Source organism: Corylus avellana, chromosome ca3 (genome assembly GCF_901000735.1).
Source record: "Corylus avellana chromosome ca3, CavTom2PMs-1.0".
Lineage (NCBI taxonomy): Eukaryota > Viridiplantae > Streptophyta > Magnoliopsida > Fagales > Betulaceae > Corylus > Corylus avellana.
The window spans coordinates 47,542-66,897 of NC_081543.1; the positions used below are offsets into that span (position 1 = coordinate 47,542).

Below are 19,356 nucleotides of genomic sequence, written 5' to 3' on the forward strand. Positions count from 1 at the left end.
TTTTTTTTTTTTTTTTTTGCCTTGAATAAATGTTTCAAGTGGGTTCAATATCATAGGTCCAGTTTAGCTCATTTTCCTTTTTTATTTCTCTAATTTATTATTTATAGATTGTTGAGAAGACAATGGGACCTGGAATGTCTCTTTCAAAAGAATCTCTTGCTGAAGCTAGACAAAAATTAGAAGCACTGGATAAAAAGGACGCAGAGCGAAGAATTGCGGAGTTAAAAAAATAATTTGAAAGGATATATTTATGCTACGAATTAAAGAAAAGGTTGAAAGTTTTTTCTTTAATAAATTTAACTGTTTTATTCATGTAAGAGCAATATATTAGATTTTTGCATACCTCGTGATGACTTTTGAAGATCAAATATTACTTGTATTTACTCGATATTTACCCTATCTGGGTTTCATTCTCTTTTGTTTAATTCATTTATTAATTATAATTTAGTATGCATTCCTTACCTTTACTGGACATGTAAAAGAGGCTTAAACCATTTTTCATATGATGATCTTTTTTCTTTTCTTCTCTTTTTCTAAATGAATAAGGAAAAAAGTTACATGAGAGAATCTTTCCCATTTCTAATCCGAATGGAAGAGAGAATAGAGGATCATGTGGGAATGCTTCCAAAAACACGATTGGAAGCGGCCCAATGAGCTAAAGTATGTGTCCTAAAATTGGCACATCGAGATACTTTCAAAGTATTCCAACTTTGAAAGGAAGAAAGAGTTAAACTAATATTAGAAATACAGTTAGCAAAAGACCAAGAAGAAAAAAGAGCAAGACTATTAATAGCTAAAATAACAAGGAGAGCATTCCCTTCAACCGAGATAGGACCCAAACCCATAGAAGCAGCCAAACAAACCACCAAAAGGGCTACATGAGCTTCACCTTGCAAAACATCAGTGGAAACAAGTTTCCAGGTAGCAGCTGCAAAAATGGAACCATTTTCATCACTGATCACCACTGCATGCAGCAACTGCAAAGGAGCCTCTCACCGCAACATCAAAATTCCCTTTTATCCAACCTGCTACCGGAGGCATCCAAAGGGAAGGAAGAGCAAGATCCCTCCAAGCATTATTATGATGATTGAAAGTATTGGAGATTTGAAGAATCGCCAAACTCGAAGAAAGCTGCATACCTTCATGAATCAACAAATTCCTAAATCTCCAAATAAAATCCATAGTAAGGGAAGCAAAAAGCTGAAATTTGCAGACATCAACCTTGGGAATACCTAGAGCAGCCATTGGAGAAAAGAGAGCAATCACCCAATCCAAAATAAGTCTGGAAGAAAAAACCAACAGTGACAAAGGCTAGGGGGAGCTTCTCCAAAGAATTCTGGCCAAATGACAACCCAAGAAAATATGAGAGAGTGATTCCACAGGCCCTTTACAAAAAGGACACAACCAATCCTCTTAATCATCTGAAACCACAAACCTTCCAATTTTATCTCTAGAAGGCAAAATATCCTAAGCCACCTTCCATAAGAGATGTTTTAACCTAGCTTGGAGTTTTAGACCCCAAAGGACCAACCAAGCATCTAAGGAAAGAGGAGAGGGTCTACCACCCATAGTGAAAGAAAGATCATAAACAAACTTCACAAAAAAAAAACCCCAGCACAAGAAGGAACCCACATCCATTTATGAAAAGAAGGTTGATAGGGCAAATGAATACTTAAAATACTATGCACAGTGGGAGCATCAAAGAAATCTTCTAAAAGATGAGAATTCAAAACCTGCTTACCTTCTACATGTCTCTAAGCTTCGTTTGGTTTGCGGAATGAGTATTATGTTAGAAAAATAAGTAGTTATTACTGAAAATAGAGAAGATTGGAATGAAATAATTATTCCAATTCTTAGTTATGTAACAATACATATTTCATAATTGGAATTGAACCAAAATTACTAAAATGTCCGTATAATTTCTAATTTTTCCAAAACTCAATCGTGTCCCTAAGAGATAGCTCAATCGGTTGGGACCACGCCTAATGAAGCGAAGGTCACTAGTTCGAATCTCCCTCCCCCCTCTTGTGCAGAAGTGTCAAAAAAAAAAAAAATCATTCAATCGTCTATCGGTAAATCCTACAAAAATTCGGTGTGTCGTGTATGACACATATTATGCGATAAACTATTTCATTTTTGTTTCAAATGAGTGTAAATTAAGAAGTAAGAAATACTTTACTTTAAAATTAAAAATTTAAAAAAAAAAATTGTAATGTGCACATGAAAAATTGAAAACAAGTCTTTTTATCATTACTCTCAAGTGTACACTATTTAACGTGGCAGTGAAAATTACCATTAGAATCAAAATCCAATTGTAATCTATCCAAAATTTAATGAAAATGTGCACTACTGACATGTACGGGAGTGTGCACTTAAAAATGTGAAGCGGGAGAGTACGTAGCATTTCTAGTAAAAGATTAAAAATAAAAATAAAAAAATAAAAAACAATCAAGGCATAATTTTCAAAAGTTTGTACAGCATCCGCCACAAATAATTGCATCGTGATTTTGACGTAATTAGCCGTCGTAGGAGTAACATGAATAATCACATAATCAATATTGCCTGTAGATCATCCATTCTCTTCTGGGGCAAAGGTGTGCTATAAATTTTGTTCACCTCAAGGAATCTTACTCATGGAGGAAACATCAATTAGGAACACTATGGCACAAGTAGGGAGAGCAACATGATATTGAAGGTTTAGAACTGTCGGCGTTCGATTTCTATCAAACTCAATAGTTCTCGTAGTCTTTCATCCAAACCTTGGAAAACTAGTTTAGCAGTAGAGATCGAGTTGGATATTTGAGATTGGCTTCCAAATCCAACGTTTCAATTTAATCGTATGTATTGAGGTTGTCCGAATTCCTGTGTCTATATTGTTAGTATTTTAAGTCGTTAAACGCTTAGGAGAACTTGTACAAGTTTCCATCATAATGCAGAATCTGGGAACAGATGAGGTGCGGAGATCTTATCCAGATCATCAATATCATCATCACTCAGATTCAGAGATCACTGAGAGCGAAAGCATTGCTTACAGTGGGCCTCTGAAAAAAAGAGCAGGGATGAAGAGCGCTTTATTCAACATACCCTACTCCAGTGCTTCTTGTAATATTGACAGCAGCAGCAGCAGTAAACGAGACGTTGAGATCAATATGGACATTTGTGACGATTCTGTTGCTGCTCAAAGTGTTAAGACGGCTGCTGTTGCCTCTGATCTTGAACAAGATCCCCGGTTGACTTTACCTGCTGCCAGAGGTCTCGAGAAGAGAACCTCGTTTGGTTCCTCAGTCGTAAGAAGCGCTTCTGCACGTATCACGCAGGTCTCTCAGGAACTGAAGCGTCTCACCTCCTTCTTGAAACGAGTCCCTCCAGCTCGTTTCGATCGGAAAAATTCCGCAGCAGCTCAGGCTTTGAAGGGCCTCAAGTTTATCAGCAAGACAGATGACGACGCTGGGTGGCCTGCTGTTGAGAAGCAATTCAACAAGCTCACAGCTTCCACCAATAATGCTTCTCTCCCTCGTTCGCTCTTTGGAAAATGCATAGGTGTGGCACAGCCTAGCTCACAAGTGTCTTTTTTTCTTTTTTGTGTGTGTATCAGTTAATAAGCTCTACCTCTCTTTTTCTACGATCACTTTCAGCTCCTCACGCTGTCCTCAATATATATATATATAATCATTGGAGCTTATATTTACGTTATTAATTCTTCAAAGATCTCTGTTTGCGTAATGGCAGGAATGAATGAAGAGTCGAAGGAGTTTGCGGGCAACCTGTTTGATGCTCTGGCTCGGGAGCGGGGCATCAAGGGTGACTCCATCAACAAGGCCCAGCTGAAAGAGTTCTGGGACCAGATTTCTGATCAGAGCTTCGACTCCAGGCTTCGAACTTTCTTTGACATGTTGTTCTTTTTCTTTAATTTATTCAATATAAGTTTGCTTGAATGTCTCCCGAAGAACTATTCCTTTATTTTTCATCTACTGCCTACTAATAATATTAATCAATAAGCTTACAACAATTAAATGCAGGGTCGATAAAGATGCTGATGGTAGAATCACTGAAGTGGAAATCAGAGAGGTATGGCATATTGGATGCAGGACTAGATAAATCTCTGCCTCATTAGATTTTTGGGAATTAATCAAATTCATTATTTACATTGAAAAGTAAAGTACTTCAGCAAGAAAACCAACTCCATAATGCATGTGCTTCCTCAGGATAAGATTGTTCTGAACCAAAGTGATGAATTACGTTTGCAGATTATCTGCCTAAGTGCTTCTGCCAACAAACTCTTAAATATCCAGAAACAAGCAGAGGAATATGCAGCCCTGATCATGGAAGAGTTAGATCCAGATAATCTTGGATACATCATGGTAAACAACCTGCGCGCAAAATGATCTGAAGATTAAATTACAAGACAATTAATTCATTTTTATTGGCTAATTATAGAATTCTCATTATAGCTAGAGAAATTTATGGTCATTTGACTTTACAGTTACTGGAACTGATCACAGATAGACTACCTGGAAATGCTTCTGTTGCCAACACCAAACCAGTCTTTTAGAGGTGGAGACAGCCAGAACTTGAGCAAAAAGCTGAGCAAGAAGTTGAGCAAGAAGTTGAGCAAGAAGCTCAAGTATACGGAGGAGAAGAACCGATTAAGGAGATGGAGTGAAAGCACAAAGTATTTCTTACAGGACAACTGGCAGAGAGTTTGGATAATCGCCCTGTGGACTGCGGTTATGTTGGGCCTCTTTGCATACAAGTTTGTGCAGTATCGAAACAAAGCTGCATACGAGGTAATGGGCCATTGTGTATGCATGGCCAAAGGTGCAGCCGAGACACTTAAGTTGAACATGGCTCTCATTTTACTTCCAGTTTGCAGAAACACCATCACCTATCTCAGGAATAAGACCACACTAGGTGTTGTCATCCCTTTTGATGACAACCTCAATTTTCACCAGGTAATTTTTCATATTTTCTTATTTTTATGCGAGATATGAGTAGTGTGAAAGAGCTCAAACCAAAACTGACAGTATATTTCTCAGATGATAGCAGGGGGGATAGCAATTGGAACTGGAATACATGCAATTTTTCATTTAGCTTGTGATTTCCCTCGCCTTATTTATGCAAGCAGTGACAAGTACAAGTTGATGGAACCATTCTTCGGGGATCAACCATCAAGCTACTGGCGTTTTGTTATTTCAACAGAAGGAGTGACTGGGATCGTAATGGTAGTGTTGATGGCAATAGCCTTCACGCTAGCTTCCCCTAGGTTCAGGAGAAGTGAGCTCAAACGTCTACCTAAACCACTAAAGAGTCTCACTGGCTTCAATGCTTTTTGGTATTCCCATCACATCTTCATCATTGTTTACATTTTGCTGATTCTACATGGTATTTACCTCTACCTGATTAAGGAATGGTACAAGAAAACGGTTAGAATGCATCTCTCACCTCTTTTTTTGTACATTAATTCTTTTGATTGTTTGATTCTTATGAATCTTTGCGTATATTACATTTTTCCTGCCATTGGCAGACCTGGATGTATTTGGCTGTTCCACTCGCCCTTTACGTCTGTGAAAGATTGATTAGGGCACTCAGATCCAGCATCGAGCCTGTTACAATACTAAAGGTACGTAATCTTTTTTCTTTTCCATTTTTTTTTTGTTCATATATGATGGATATGTATACATTTGGTTTATATCGCTAATATAGATCGAATAGCACGCGTCTCATTCTTTTTTACACTGAACTGAAGGTGGCTGTTTATAGTGAAAATGTCTTGTCACTTCACATGTCGAAGCCAGAGGGCTTCAGTTACAAAAGCGGGCAATACATGTTTGTCAATTGTGCTGCTCTGTCGCCATTCGAATGGTATACATCTCTAAAACGTTGTTACTAAATATGCTATATATACACTATACAGTGTGTTATTATGACACACAAAATTTAACTTGCATGACCATGTATATGATGTCTAATTTCCTGTACGTACGTATATAGATCACCTCACCTCTTTATAATTACCATATATGGTCACACTCATCACCTCTTTATCTTGGTGTGTTCTTTTCTGTGTTTCTTTCCCCGTGTCAACAGGCACCCATTTTCCCTCACCTCTGCCCCTGGGGATGACTACCTAAGTGTTCATATCCGAAGTCGTGGTGATTGGACGCGACAACTCATCACAAGGTTCTCAAAGGTGCGTCGATGCCTCTTTTGCAGATAAGAATCTGCATCAGCTACTCCATATATTTTTTAGGAAAATTAAAATTAATTACCATCTTTATTTCTTGAATTTCCTTTAATTAATGCCCCTACGTCACATCAAAATGATTCAATAACAATATTTGTAAAAGAGTAAATGGTAAGGGCCATCTTTTTATCCTATTTTTATTCTCCTAAAGCTAATGTAACTTTTAAAATCACCATTAAATTTTAAATGAATTATACTTAAATTTTGATTCAATGATAATTTTGAAAGTCACATCAACTTTAGGAGAATAAAATATAAAATAAAAGATGGTCCCTAGTATTACTCTTTGTAAAAAATTTTGTACGTTCCTTTCGTCACAATGGTAACAAGAAAGATGGTCTATAATAGGAATACATGCATGTTAAGTTGGACGATGTGGCATATAGGGAAACTTTACAGTAGTATATATACAGATCAAATTGCATACTACAGATTAGGGAAAAGAACCATCTTCCTGTAGCTAACGTCCCTTGAAATTGGTTGTTCTAGGTGTGCAAGCCACCTCCTAGTGGGGAAAGTGGACTCCTCAGAGCTGACTTCTTGCAAGGAGATAGCAACGCAAAGTAAGTAAATTTAACTGGAGAAGATAATTGCTCTATTAAAAAATCCAATGAAAACAAGTATGTTTTTTGGTAAAAGGCAAAAATCTATGTATCACTCACTATATAATATAACCAAAGCCTCCCTCCGAGAGAAGCTCGATCATCATGATGAAACATCATATTTGCCAAAGACAGTTTCGTAAGTAACAATAAATTATATTGAGAGGACCAATTAATAGGCTTGGTGTACATGAGAGGCTTTAATTAGGTCTATCTCATGCTAAAGTGAGAGTTAGATGCTTGGTACAACATACACTATAACATAGATGCTGTTATTAAAATAACACTATGTAAGCTAGATCCGAGTAACGAGTACTCTTTCGCATTCTCATCCTTTACACAAGTGAACCAAATTAATTATTTCATCACTTTCCAGGACAGCTTTCTAACTCACCTTTTGAGGCCCCATTACTTGCTTTCACCCCACTTAATTTTATGCGGTCTATTCAGTACGTAATGAACGCATTAATAATGTTCGAGTCACATATGCAGCCCCGCAGGCATAGAAAAGCGACATCCAATAGGGCTAAAACTTCACTATTAACTCAATGGAATGTGATGAGAAAATCCAAATGATGCGGATGTTCATCCCGAATCAGGGTCCACCTATCAAAAAGTAGATTGTTTAATACGACAGATACCACTTAATTTTAAGCAAGTTTCTCGATCTTATCTCTTGGATCAGGGATTGAGAAAAGCTGTCAATTGTGGAGTCCACTTGGCCAGTACTTTAACAACTTCCTTTTTGGCCTTATTTATCGTCGCGAGTATTATAGTAGGCTAATTAAGTAGATTATCAGCATTGTATTATATACATAGATCATATGATCATGTCCTTGACGGCGTGTGGAAGACTAAGATATACAAATTGTCATTTTCTTCTAAAGTTGCAGACTCCATATGGCATTAATTAATTAGCTTAATTTCCTTTTACTCGCTTGAGAAAATTTTAATTATACTAATGTAATAATTGAAATGATTATCTCTAATTGGAATGACGATGAGGGTGAACGTACAGTTTTCCAAAAGTTCTGATCGATGGTCCATATGGAGCACCAGCACAAGAATACAAAAACTATGAGGTGGTATTGTTAGTCGGGCTGGGAATTGGGGCAACCCCAATGATCAGTATTATGAAGGACATGGTACATAACATCAAGGCCGTGGGGGATCAGGAGGAGGAGGAGGATGCCTTAGAGAATGGAATGTACGGGAGAAGTGGGAGAAGCGGTCCTCAGTCATTAAAAGGAACCTGCAGAGCAGAAGCAGTACCAAAGAGAAAAGCAGCTGCAGGGTCAACGATCAATAACTTCCAGACAAGGAAGACATACTTTTACTGGGTGACAAGGGAGCAGGGGTCTTTCGACTGGTTTAGAGGGGAGATGAATGAGGTGGCTGAACTGGACAGCAGGGGAGTGATTGATCTCAATACTTACTGCACCAGCGTCTACGAAGAGGGTGATGCCCGTTCTGCTCTCATTGCCATGCTGCAGTCCCTCAGTCATTCGAAGAATGGCATTGACATCGTCTCCGGTACACGTGTCAAGTCCCACTTTGCCAAGCCCAACTGGCACAGTGTCTACGAGCGCATTGCATCTAATCACACCCATGCCCGAGTAGGTCAGTCCCCGGCCCCGCTTCCTCGAAGTTGATTAGTTTTCTGTGTTGCTTTATGCTAGCTCTTACATATTCCACTTCTTTTTATCTTCACACCGACAGCACTTTCATCAGCTTTTTCCTTTCCCTTTCCCTTTCCCTTTCCCTACAATAAGGTGCACGAAAGAGGGATAATTAAGTATGATTGTTATACATGGCTCGCAATATGTTTCACATCCATTTCCACACGCAAAGATGAAAGATACGTAGTCGTAGATATTAGAGCGCATGATGATGATAATTGATAATTGCCATATTTCATAAATATTCATCACTTGTAATTATTGTTTTAGTAAATAGAAATATTGACGTGTGCATGTGTGGGTGTTTGCACGAACTCATGCAGGGGTCTTTTACTGTGGATCAGCAGCGCTTGCGAAAGAGTTACGCCAGCTCGGAAAGGACTTCTCTCACAAGAGTTCCACCAAATTTGATTTCCATAAAGAAAATTTCTGACCACGATGGAAATGGATGAGAGAAGCACTAGATGACGACGAAGCCCTCCCGAGCCCCACCACTCTTTGTATCATTTTTTCTTTTTCTTTCTTTTTGGGCCACTCTCTGTCTGATATCCCGCGCGAGTTTCTTGTCGCTTTTGTTTATTTTTCTCTTTCTTTTACAACCTTTGTTTTTTATAAGTATGCTTTATATATACCCCTTTATACTAAACCAATAGATCAGCACATATTTGGGGGGTGAAAGTAGATGCAGACATGCAGGCAAAGATAGTGAGTTGGCCACCTGGGCCACCACGTCCTAAACTTGGGGTTGGATAGTTACGGCGTGGGCGTGATTCTCATGCTTGTGCAAACCGGTATGGGTGATTCAAGTACAGTTTTAATAGCAGAAAGTTGGAAAGAAAATGATAACGTGAAATGCCAGCCATCCACCAACCAAACGAATTGTTCACGCATAATTACATTTTTGGTTGATTGATTAAGATTATGTTTAAAATATTATAATTTTGTTTGCAAGCCTTATCCATAAGTATTCATGTTTAAATTTTCGTCTTTTAATTCATATTTTTTCTTTTCATCATTTTAACATTTAACATTTTAACTTGAAGTTATCATCCAATTCAAAGAACGTGATAAGACTAGTCTTGATAATTTATCATATGTGTGTACTCCAAATCTCATCAACATCATTGATATGGGAAAACAATAATCATATATCCAAGTAGATGCCATAGCTGGTTCCTATTGACATTAGCAATCGTTTAAATGCATTTGGGGTGCAATTTTGTTGAAATATCACCTCTTCCTAGTCCTACCACAGATACATACGGGGCCTTCAGAATTCATAACAGGCAAGTCGTTGATATGCTCTCGGAAGAGAGATGCAAATATGAAAATAATTCCTATAGAAAGATCAGGTCATAACCGGCAAGTCGTGGCTAGTGTTTGTCTAGGTCGTTACACTCTTTCTGTGATACAAGACACATAAATATGCATGCACGTGAACAAATGGAGCGCACATAAATTTATGCATATACAAGCATGTATGAAACCTCACATCAATGTTGCATTAATATATATCAGCCTCCGTGAAAATATTATATGAACTTCCTCTCAGGCAGTTTGTGGATATTCAGGGTGCTTCAAAATGTTGGAAACAGGAAGAACAAAGCAAATAGGAAAGAAAGAAACAAGCAAACCTCATTGACCTTTTTGCAAGAACAACTCCATGCTAAACACTAGCAGCAGCCTTCTTTTCATTTATGTTTCCTTTTTAGTCTCTGGAAATTTGGTTTCATTAACTGGCTTGCAGTAGCATCAGCGGACAGCAGTGGGGTAAGAGGTTTCTTCCTTGGAACACAAGTATCCATCATCCCACTGCTTGTGGTAACAGGAGAAAATGCTTTTGTTTTTAACCGTCTGGGGACCTCCAGTCTCTCTAAAATCCTTGAAGTTTTTACATCCAGCTGCCTATTACTATTTGCAGGCGATAGAACTGATTGATCCAACTTGTGTTTGGAAATACGAGCTGAAGAATATATTTTTGGAACTTCATTAACAACCAGCTGCTCCCATTCTTCTGTAATATGGGCGCTTGTTTTGTCTTCTCCCAAGGGCACATCAAACTGTGGGGATTCCGCTTCCACAAGTACAACATCTAATCCTGAGTTTGATTGTACAATCTCTTCTAAAGAGTCAGGTTGAGTGATCTTCGGTTCAGAGGCTGCCTCTTTAAATTTAGGAGGTAATGACCTGCAAAATTCAAGTGTTCAAAGCAGATGATAGAGGAACTTCCACCATTTAGTTCAAATATTTATGCTGCTAAGCATGATTAATAATGATGATCCCAGCAAGCTCAGTCTTCAGATTTTTGTAAGCTTAGAGTACTATACTTGGCTAATTTCACTGTATTAACGAAGTTGAAATCATGTAATCAATTTCTATAAATAACTTTTAAAGAGAATGAAAGTGTCAATTATAACAACCGCAATCAAATATATTCTGTGAATTTCTCGGTAGCATCTGAGCAACAATGCCACCGCAAATGGAGTCATTGCTGAATACCATACTAACAAGTAACAAATGGCCAGAATACCATCCAAACTTTGTAATCTAACGGTAGCTCTCAGCGGAAGACTGTAAAACTCTTGCAAGTCATAATCTGGAATTTGCAAAATCATTTCTTTTTCTAGCTTTCTCTAACAACTTGGAGTGCAAATTCAGAAAGGTCATTGATGAGTATGTGCAATGTCCAATTCTTCCAATATGCTATGAAGGCTCAAGGTCGATGAAGATAATAATTACCCAAATTGTAAGCTTTCTTTGACAAGCAAGTTTAGTTTTTGATGGAAGCCTCTCTCATGCACCATCGGATCATAGTCTTTTAGTTCGATCTGCAGGGAATCTAAAGGATGTAAGGAAAAAAATAAATAAATAAATAAAAGTGTTGTGTGTGTAGGTGGGGGGGGGGGGGGGTGTTGGGTGCTGATCGGTATCTAATTAGTTTACAGCAAAAAACTTAATTTGCGAACATGTTCAAGATAACTGTTGCATAAATCTGACATGACTAAATGATCTCTACAATCACTGATGCAGACCAACCAGCTGCCAAATTATTGAATAAAATTGGACAGGAGGTTCTCGTTCGACCAAGAGGCAAGTCTCAATTGACCAAGAATGCAGATTCAATTCCTGTAGTGATTCTCAAGAGCTTCAGTCGATTCTTCAGCCTTACCTCAATCGATTGAGGATCTTGTATCAAGTCCCATACAAAAACTTGATGCACTTGGTTGATGGCTTGGCCAACCAAGCGTAGTTCATTAGGGTTTTTTTATTTTTGAGGGTTTTTCGTATTAAAATGAGGGTTTTTTGTCGAATTGGCCCGCGGCTCAATCAATTGAGTTGCAACAGGATAGTATAGTCCTCTATTTTCCTAGGGCTAAGACACTCTTTTCTATTTAAGCCTAAAAAGGACGGTTTAGCCACCATATTATGTTGTTTACTCTCAGTTTTCAATAAGAAACTCACCACGGATATATTTTTTTCTATTCTCCCTCAAAAGTTTGAATTTTCTTGGTCTTGTGGAAGAGTTGTATTTGCTAATTCTGTGAACCATTACACCACGTTGCATCAGTTTACCTCGATCAACCAAAGATGTTGCATCAAGTCCCATATAAAAACCCAAGGCACTCGATTGATGCCTGATCGACTGAGTGTGGTTCATTAGGGTTTTTCGTATTAAAATTAAGGTTTTTGTCATATTGACCCGCAGCTCAATCGACAGAGTTGTGGCAGGATAGCTTAGTGTTACATTTAGTCTTTCATTTTCACAGGGCTACGACCCTATTTCTATTTAAGCCTAATAAGGACGGTTTATCAGCCATGTTATGTTGTTTATTCTTAATTTTCAATAAGAAACTCACCAAGGGTGAATTTTCTTCTATTTTCCCTCAAAACCTTGTTTTCTTGGTCTTGTGGAAGAGTTGTGATTTGTGTGTGATTGTTAATACTGCGAACCACTACACCGTTCTGCACCAATCACCCTCGGTATCAATTACAGATCGAAGGCTTGTAGTACGACATGCAGCTTTAGGTAGTTGCATTGCAATGGAAAACCTAGACAATCTTATCCAATAGTTGCTAGCAGAATCATGGTCCTATGGAGTAACTCCTGCGGGGGAGGTTATTTCCTTAAACTGTACTGTACGTCATCAAAGGAAAATTTTGATTCACACAAATTCACTAGAAGTCAAGGTCAAAAAAAAGAATGCAACCAAAGAAAAATGCTTTAGAGAAAATCTGACCATTGACAAAGAAGATTGAATGGAATTCTGAATTTCCTTGGTCACTGAAGCATGAATACATTGATTGAGGTCAGGAACACAAGAGACTTCCTCTGATCCCGCAAGACGCTGCAAATCTTGTAGTAATTAGTGAAAATAGATACAACAAATACAGAGATATACATTAATAGATAAGATAAATTAGTATATTCCATGCATGCAAAGGCACAAGCACGGAGAACTGAAATTAGAACAAGATTCCAACAGAAAATAAAAATATTTTAACCGGTAAGAGGGTCACCCTGAGAAGCATTGGGCCATTGTCTGAAGGTTGAAGAATATAATAGCAGTGGAAAGCAGCCTCTTTCATGGTTTCTATATTACAACTGGAGGAGCATACCAAACCTTGGTCTAGCGAATATAAAGCACTGCAAAGCCCTCGAAAAACTGCTAAATTATAGCATAACTCAAAAAATGGAAGAAACATTAAGGTCATAAAGAATTATTAACATATATATCCATGATAAATCAAAATTCAGATATCCCATATAAAGTCTCTGATTAAACATTCAAACTGCAAATCAAACATTCAAAGGGAAGCCTTCCACATACGTTGAGCATTCAACTCTAACTGTTCTATGTCATCTGAAGCAACTTCTATCTCATGACAAGCTGATGGAATTACCACATAGGAATCCCCCATTATACTACCTGGGTCAAAGAGAAAGAGATCATTACAGTAAAAGCATGAAGAAGCTATCTCAGTGGAGCCATCAAAATAAGATACTATATGTGATGAATCTGTAGCTCAATTTGTGCATGTACTGCACCATAAGATTGGTCTTGAATATTTTCCATCATATACCCAGAATAAGTAGGGAAGGAAACCCGGATGTTGGTCAATTCCAAGTAGGTTGGCATTCTCTCCTAAATCCTCAACCTTAGCAAAATAAAATATGTAGACACTGCTAAAGCTTTTTATCCTCTAAATGTCTCGATATAAAAGGAAGAAAATATTTGAAACATTGACAAATAAAATGCAGAGCTTGAAAATTGATATTTCACTTCAGTTCTAACTTCATACTTAATTGGTGCAGTATGAAGCACAGACCTATAACATGAGGCACTCATCGATATGTAGGATGTACAGCTTATGTGTAAATCAGACTTCTATGTACGACCCATGTGAGTGATCCTCGATATTTGAAACCAAGGAATAATGATCAAAAGTCACTTAAAAACTTGCTTTTACATGCTCAAGCACAATTCCCTCACATGCCATGAAAAAACCTCCATAGCTGATAATTCAATTTAGTTAAGAAGATAAGCACCTGTAGAAAGGTGGAGTGAACTGAAGACATTAGTGGTGCTGTCAAAAATTGAATCTCAAGCTTAAGATCTACCTTCACTTAGAGACCCCAAGTTAATCCGCTCCACAACATTGAAGTCAAATGATGAAGAAATTTTCTGAAATTTCATCGAGCTCTGGCATGACGGCAGAAAGAGCATTATATTTTCTCCAACCTTCACCGAATTTTCCATCACAGCATCTTTTCCCAGATCATGGCCGGTGGCTGGACAAGATGGTCCTCCTGACCTGTTTCTTATGCCATCTTCTAATGGAATTCCATGACAACTGCATGTCTTTACGAGGTACCGCCAATCAAAAAAGTGCTACTTTTGCCTTGATTTGTGAAAGTGGTAAAACAGATAGAGGGAGAATTATTGCACAACAATTAAAGCATATAGATTCATGACTTCCATTTCCCTTCATGCATGGATAATGTCAGAGCAAGCATCAGGGCAGTGGCAGATATTATCAATTTAGCAATAGAACAGAGGACAATAAACCTTCCTCAAGTAATCTTCTACCAAAAGAAGAAACTCGATATATCCAGATATGCATTATAGCCATCTTTGGTCACTTGTGCTATTTAAAAGGTCGAGTTACTTATTTGTTAACAAATTAGAGCTCCTTATCCTTCAATCTCACTAATTTGTAAAAACTTGTAAATCTTCATAATTTCGGAGCTTAGTTTTTCTTTTTTTCTTACATTTCTTCTGTATATTTTCCATGTACTATAGTTCCACCTTTATGTGCTTTTTAAACCAACAGTTACTTCACAGAGAAAAGGTCTCTGGAAGATAATATCCATTTATCCTTGCCCCATATTATTATAAGCATATAGGTTGGCCTTCTGAAGCAATTGGACTGCCCTTCACAACACCTAATCCATTATACTGAGCGACAAGATAATCAACCTGTCTATAAATCAGAATTACATGCCTTTGAAGAGCTCATGACTACTTCCCTGTTTGCTTTTGGATTTAAAGACTGATAAAACCAGAGTGAAGTAGCAGCTACACTGACTGAAAACATCTACGAGCTTCAGACCCAATGCTGGGACTGCTACTGTTTAAAGTCCACATTTCGAATTTTATAGGCCCAAATAAATGTAAAAATTCATGAGCTCTCATGGTAAAATATCACTAATGACCCATGAAGAGCACTGTAAATCGAAACTATGGCTTAAAAGGGGTATGTCAATCATTTGATGAACAATCGAGATTATGAACCACCAGAATCTATTGCTTAGTTTCCATTTTTTCAATACATGTACATGATCTAGAATCCAAAAAACAAACAATTTTCCTTCAGCAGTTTTCATTCAGTGTCTTGAGATATATGTGATGCTTAGCTGACATTATCTACATAAATATGGTTCTTTCATGTTAAGAGTTTCATCTTGCTGGCTAAATTGCAATAAAGTAGTTCTTCAATATGAATGGTGAACGAAGGGATATTTTGAAAACGTAGACAAAGTAGTAGTCATATATAATACCTGGCAGGGACTGAAGCCATCAATTATTTTATTGACAGATATGTACAAGTTACAGGAGATCTGATTCACTGAGCCTACAAGGTTGTTCTTAAAGAGAAAATGTGCTTGCAATGGTTCTTCCGCATCGTCCTCTAGATCTGCTTTCCATCGTTTAACCAGGCCATGCAACACTCTGACATCTGCAAGTTTGTCAAATATTGGAGGTATATCATACATCGCATTCCTCTTTAAGCGACTCTTCTTTACCTAGGGTATATTTTGACAACTATCCACACACGTAAAACCAAGTTAGTTGCAAAAGCATATATAACTAAGAAGGTTCTTCCTCTCTCTCCACCGTGTTTTCTCTATCTAAAACCTGTACTATTGAAAATGTTGTCATGTTTCAAAGCCATGTCAAAAATTGTTAAAATATTAATTAAAATGATCAAATTCACTCTTTAATATCAGTTTAAGCTTTTGGGACACGTGGTAATTTAACATGATAGTAGAGCAGCTAAATTCGAACCCTAATTCTATAGTTTTCAACTTAAGATTTTGGAATAAAACAGTGATTTAACAAATTTCAAGTGTGTATATGCCTCTGTAACTCAATTTCGCATTTTTGCGGAGTAACAACTCCCTCCCCCTTCCCCCACTGGCACGCAGAGTTTATGACCCAAATTTACTAACCTGAAATAAATAAATAAATAAAATAAAAATAAAAGCTATATGTACTTAAAGAGTTTACATATGGGAGTTTAATCATTCATAATCATGAAATGGCCCAACTACTGGTGAGATGAACATAACAAAGAAAGGAAAGGCTAAGAGAATCATCATTGCTTATCAAAGTGATGCGTCCTTAAGAGTGAGAGATGACAACCTGGGAGATATGTTTGAAACGAGCAATTATCTAGATCAGAGATATATCTGAAGAAATTGTTCATATTTTGCTGTGTATCAGTGAGATGGCCTGATTTTTGCTCAAATAACATAAACTCGACTGAAACACACTTGTCTGCTGCATCCTGGAAGGAAAAGCCATACAAGTTCAAAGGTTAAGAGTTTCCTATTGACGAGAGTCGAGTAGATGCAAAAAATTTAAAATATTCAAATACTTGGCTGACCGTTAGAGATTTTCGCATGATAGAGTCTACATCTTCTGGAAAGCATGAGCTCAGAACTATCACTTTCCTCGCGATATCCTTACCAGTTCCCCAGGAATATAAAAATTGATCACTCAGGATAGTTGAAAGTTTTAGATCTGCGAGGTATGATTATGATTAAACGAAGCAGTTAATACAATAACATGTCAGACTACAGTCGGGGAAGAGAGAGAGAGCTACCCCCCGGATGACAGAGAGCAGCCGAATCATTGATTTGAGGGAGAAAAGCATCCAAGGGCAATTGGTTAACTGCCTGGTGGAAGTCGCGTAGATTGAAGTTTTCTCTGGGACGGTAAGCGATTTTCAGCTGTTTCCAAATTGTGATGTAAAATACAATACATTCAGCCAAGCACAACCATGGCAGTATGACAAATAATAAATCAGGGAATATCAACAAGAGATTAGTACCTCATCAGAAGAAGAAAAACGATTTTTAAAGATGTAGCAGAAGCCAATCCTATCTCTGAGAGAGTTAGATTTACGCAAAGAAGAAGACGATGATGAAATGGCGTAGAAATTTGCTACCTGTAGTAAGGACTGACAATTTTCGACGAACGAAATTCGAGATCCATTAATAAATAAATTACTTAAAGCAGCTGTAACAGGAAAATAATCTGGTCGGAGCCCTCATATAGCTTTCAGAAAGGAACATTTGCAGTTGAAAAGAGAGAGGACATCTCGATTGGTTTTTACCTGCTTTACGTCTCTGAGAAACGGAGGAGGCAAGCTCCGCAGATCCAGCACGAAACACACCTGCACCATGTCCTTCTTCTTCTCAATTGCGCTCTCTCCCACACTAGTTTGGCGCGAAAGGGTAAACAAACGTGTCGCCTATTGGGGAAATGAAATGATATATTTATATATCGACTTACAAAAAAAAAAAAAAAAAGCGATATATATATTGGTATAACTTTTTTATATTTGTCCCGTCACCCCATACCTAGTGTTTTAATATGAGAAATGCCCCTCCACTTTGTTGAATATAACAGTGTTCCCATTCCTTATTTTCACTCTTCTTCTTATTTTTTCATTTTATAATTAATACCAAATATCAAAATCTCATCTTGTGCTTGTGCTTGTAGAAAACCACTTTTGAGTTTCTTTAGTCGTATCGTAGCTCTGTTCTCTTTCCTTTTTTGTTTTTTGATTTTTTTTTTTTTTTTTTCTCTTCCTAACAGCTTGTAATCTTTTGTCTAACAGGTTGAATCAATCATATGCATTCATCCAAAAGAACAAAAAGATAATAAGATCGAGTTGGATCACAAACCCAACTCGCCGTGATAAAGATTGCACTTACATTGCCCACAAATTCATGCCAGTACCAACAGAAACAATTGTTTGTATCAATTTTATTGTTAGACCCATAAAACTACTGTCGAGATGAATTTTAAAAAAAAAAAATTGCAAAAAATTGCAAAAAATTACAAACTGTATAGACCTTTGAAGCCAGCCAGAGTCACATTTTCCATGCGATTAACCTTCGATCCTGAAAGAGAGATTAGTCGCTCACTACCTTATGTATTAAATCTGAATCAGGCTCAAACATAGCATCAGCTATTGTCACCACCCCTGGATTCTGGCTATTAAGCACTGAGAAAACTGTAGCGAGGTCATACCCAACATTATAGCAAAAGTGAAGCAGCCCCCGGGGAAACACAAAAACGTCACCCTCATTTAGAAACTGTTGGAACGGTTTGTTTCTGGTATCAATAAATCCGGCAATAACAGCACCTTTGCTGACATACAACATCTCAGAAGCCCTTGGGTGGGAATGGGGCGTCACCAGGCCATCCACATCTATATCAGTTCTAGCAATCGACAGGCCAAGTGTATTCAGTCCTGGAAAATCTGCAGCAGTGACAATGCTCACTGAGGAACGATAAAAATTGTCTGTATCCCCCACATGGTTCAAATTTGAAGTCTTGAAATCAGAAGCACTGACGTTGGCTGGATTCTTGCAAGTAAAGCCGTTGATGAAGACTGTCTGTTTTCCTGGTGTCGAAGTTGGACAAGTGTCCCGGAGATTATCGTAATCTCCTAAGGAGACTCTGATGCAAGTGCAGATGACAAACAAAATGACGATGCGAAAGCGAAGAGGAGAATTCATCTTTGGTTGCTCTTGTGAAGTACAAGTACTGCCTTCTTTGGTCTTTATATTACATATATCTGTAGACATATTGCTTTGAGATTGCCAGAAATGAAAGTAACATTGAGGCTTGGAGTTCACTACTGGATTTGAAATAGATTATGTTGTAAGAAGTGAATTGCTTTAAAGAAAGATAATCTCCATTTACTTGGAATCTGTGTAGCCTAAATTAATGTCCTTGTGCCTGAAATTGCTCTTTATCTTGCAGGTACGTCGGTGATGGGCAATCCTATAATGGACCCCAGGCATTCTTCATTTCTTAAGAAATCTTTTAATGTTTTAATCATATTTCCTGAACCAGCAGTCTTCCTTGCCATTACAGGAAAGCAAATGCCTGCACCATCTATCGCACATGTCATAGGGTCATTGAGTGTTACCTGGAGAAGCAATGTGATAATGGTCAAATCAAAACCATGGTGGCAAAAGGACATCGAAACTATACAACTACTATTAGCTAGATTCAAATAAGATGCGCTG

The 19,356-nt window shown here is 37.7% G+C and overlaps 3 protein-coding genes across 4 annotated transcripts; 1 reads left to right on the forward strand and 2 right to left on the reverse strand.

Moving 5' to 3' along the window:
* Positions 1–2,752: 2,752 nt before the first annotated feature.
* LOC132176095 (respiratory burst oxidase homolog protein C-like) lies at positions 2,753–9,156 on the forward strand. The gene is made up of 12 exons (XM_059588220.1): positions 2,753–3,540; positions 3,730–3,892; positions 4,020–4,068; positions 4,248–4,361; positions 4,503–4,952; positions 5,037–5,423; positions 5,525–5,620; positions 5,747–5,862; positions 6,088–6,190; positions 6,734–6,807; positions 7,865–8,466; positions 8,849–9,156. Exons 1-12 carry the CDS (start codon positions 2,931–2,933, stop codon positions 8,956–8,958), a joined length of 2,874 nt encoding a protein of 957 aa, XP_059444203.1. The 5' UTR covers positions 2,753–2,930; the 3' UTR covers positions 8,959–9,156.
* An 848-nt stretch (positions 9,157–10,004) lies between these two features.
* On the reverse strand, positions 10,005–17,571 carry LOC132176477 (uncharacterized). 2 transcript variants are annotated; one of them, XM_059588700.1, is made up of 12 exons: positions 17,427–17,571; positions 17,142–17,270; positions 16,914–17,040; positions 16,695–16,831; positions 16,451–16,595; positions 15,586–15,764; positions 14,146–14,386; positions 13,355–13,453; positions 13,044–13,189; positions 12,764–12,871; positions 11,265–11,353; positions 10,005–10,712 (listed from the first exon to the last, which is right to left on the reverse strand). In XM_059588700.1, exons 1-12 carry the CDS (start codon positions 17,493–17,495, stop codon positions 10,217–10,219), a joined length of 1,965 nt encoding a protein of 654 aa, XP_059444683.1. In that variant the 5' UTR covers positions 17,496–17,571; the 3' UTR covers positions 10,005–10,216. The 2 variants fall into 2 exon arrangements, with proteins under 2 accessions (XP_059444683.1, XP_059444684.1); XM_059588701.1 differs by lacking the exon at positions 13,355–13,453.
* Positions 17,572–18,148: 577 nt separating this feature from the next.
* On the reverse strand, positions 18,149–18,864 carry LOC132176574 (germin-like protein 11-1). The gene is given in 2 exon segments (XM_059588823.1): positions 18,149–18,243; positions 18,246–18,864. Coding segments are annotated over 2 exon segments (684 nt in total). The 5' UTR covers positions 18,841–18,864; the 3' UTR covers positions 18,149–18,154.
* Positions 18,865–19,356: the final 492 nt, after the last annotated feature.

What these genes read in the sequence shown, in the direction of transcription:
- LOC132176095 (XM_059588220.1), top strand. Translation starts at nt 2,931, where the DNA reads ATGCAGAATCTGGGAACAGATGAGGTGCGGAGATCTTATCCAGATCAT. An exon ending in GCTCTTTGGAAAATGCATAG is followed by an intron (nt 3,541 to 3,729) that starts GTGTGGCACAGC and finishes GCGTAATGGCAG; the next exon opens with GAATGAATGAAGAGTCGAAG. An exon ending in TCACACCCATGCCCGAGTAG is followed by an intron (nt 8,467 to 8,848) that starts GTCAGTCCCCGG and finishes GAACTCATGCAG; the next exon opens with GGGTCTTTTACTGTGGATCA.
- LOC132176477 (XM_059588700.1), bottom strand. Translation starts at nt 17,495, where the DNA reads ATGGTGCAGGTGTGTTTCGTGCTGGATCTGCGGAGCTTGCCTCCTCCG. An exon ending in TTCTCAGAGACGTAAAGCAG is followed by an intron (nt 17,271 to 17,426) that starts GTAAAAACCAAT and finishes GAAAATTGTCAG; the next exon opens with TCCTTACTACAGGTAGCAAA. An exon ending in ATGGCTTCAGTCCCTGCCAG is followed by an intron (nt 14,387 to 15,585) that starts GTATTATATATG and finishes TACCTCGTAAAG; the next exon opens with ACATGCAGTTGTCATGGAAT.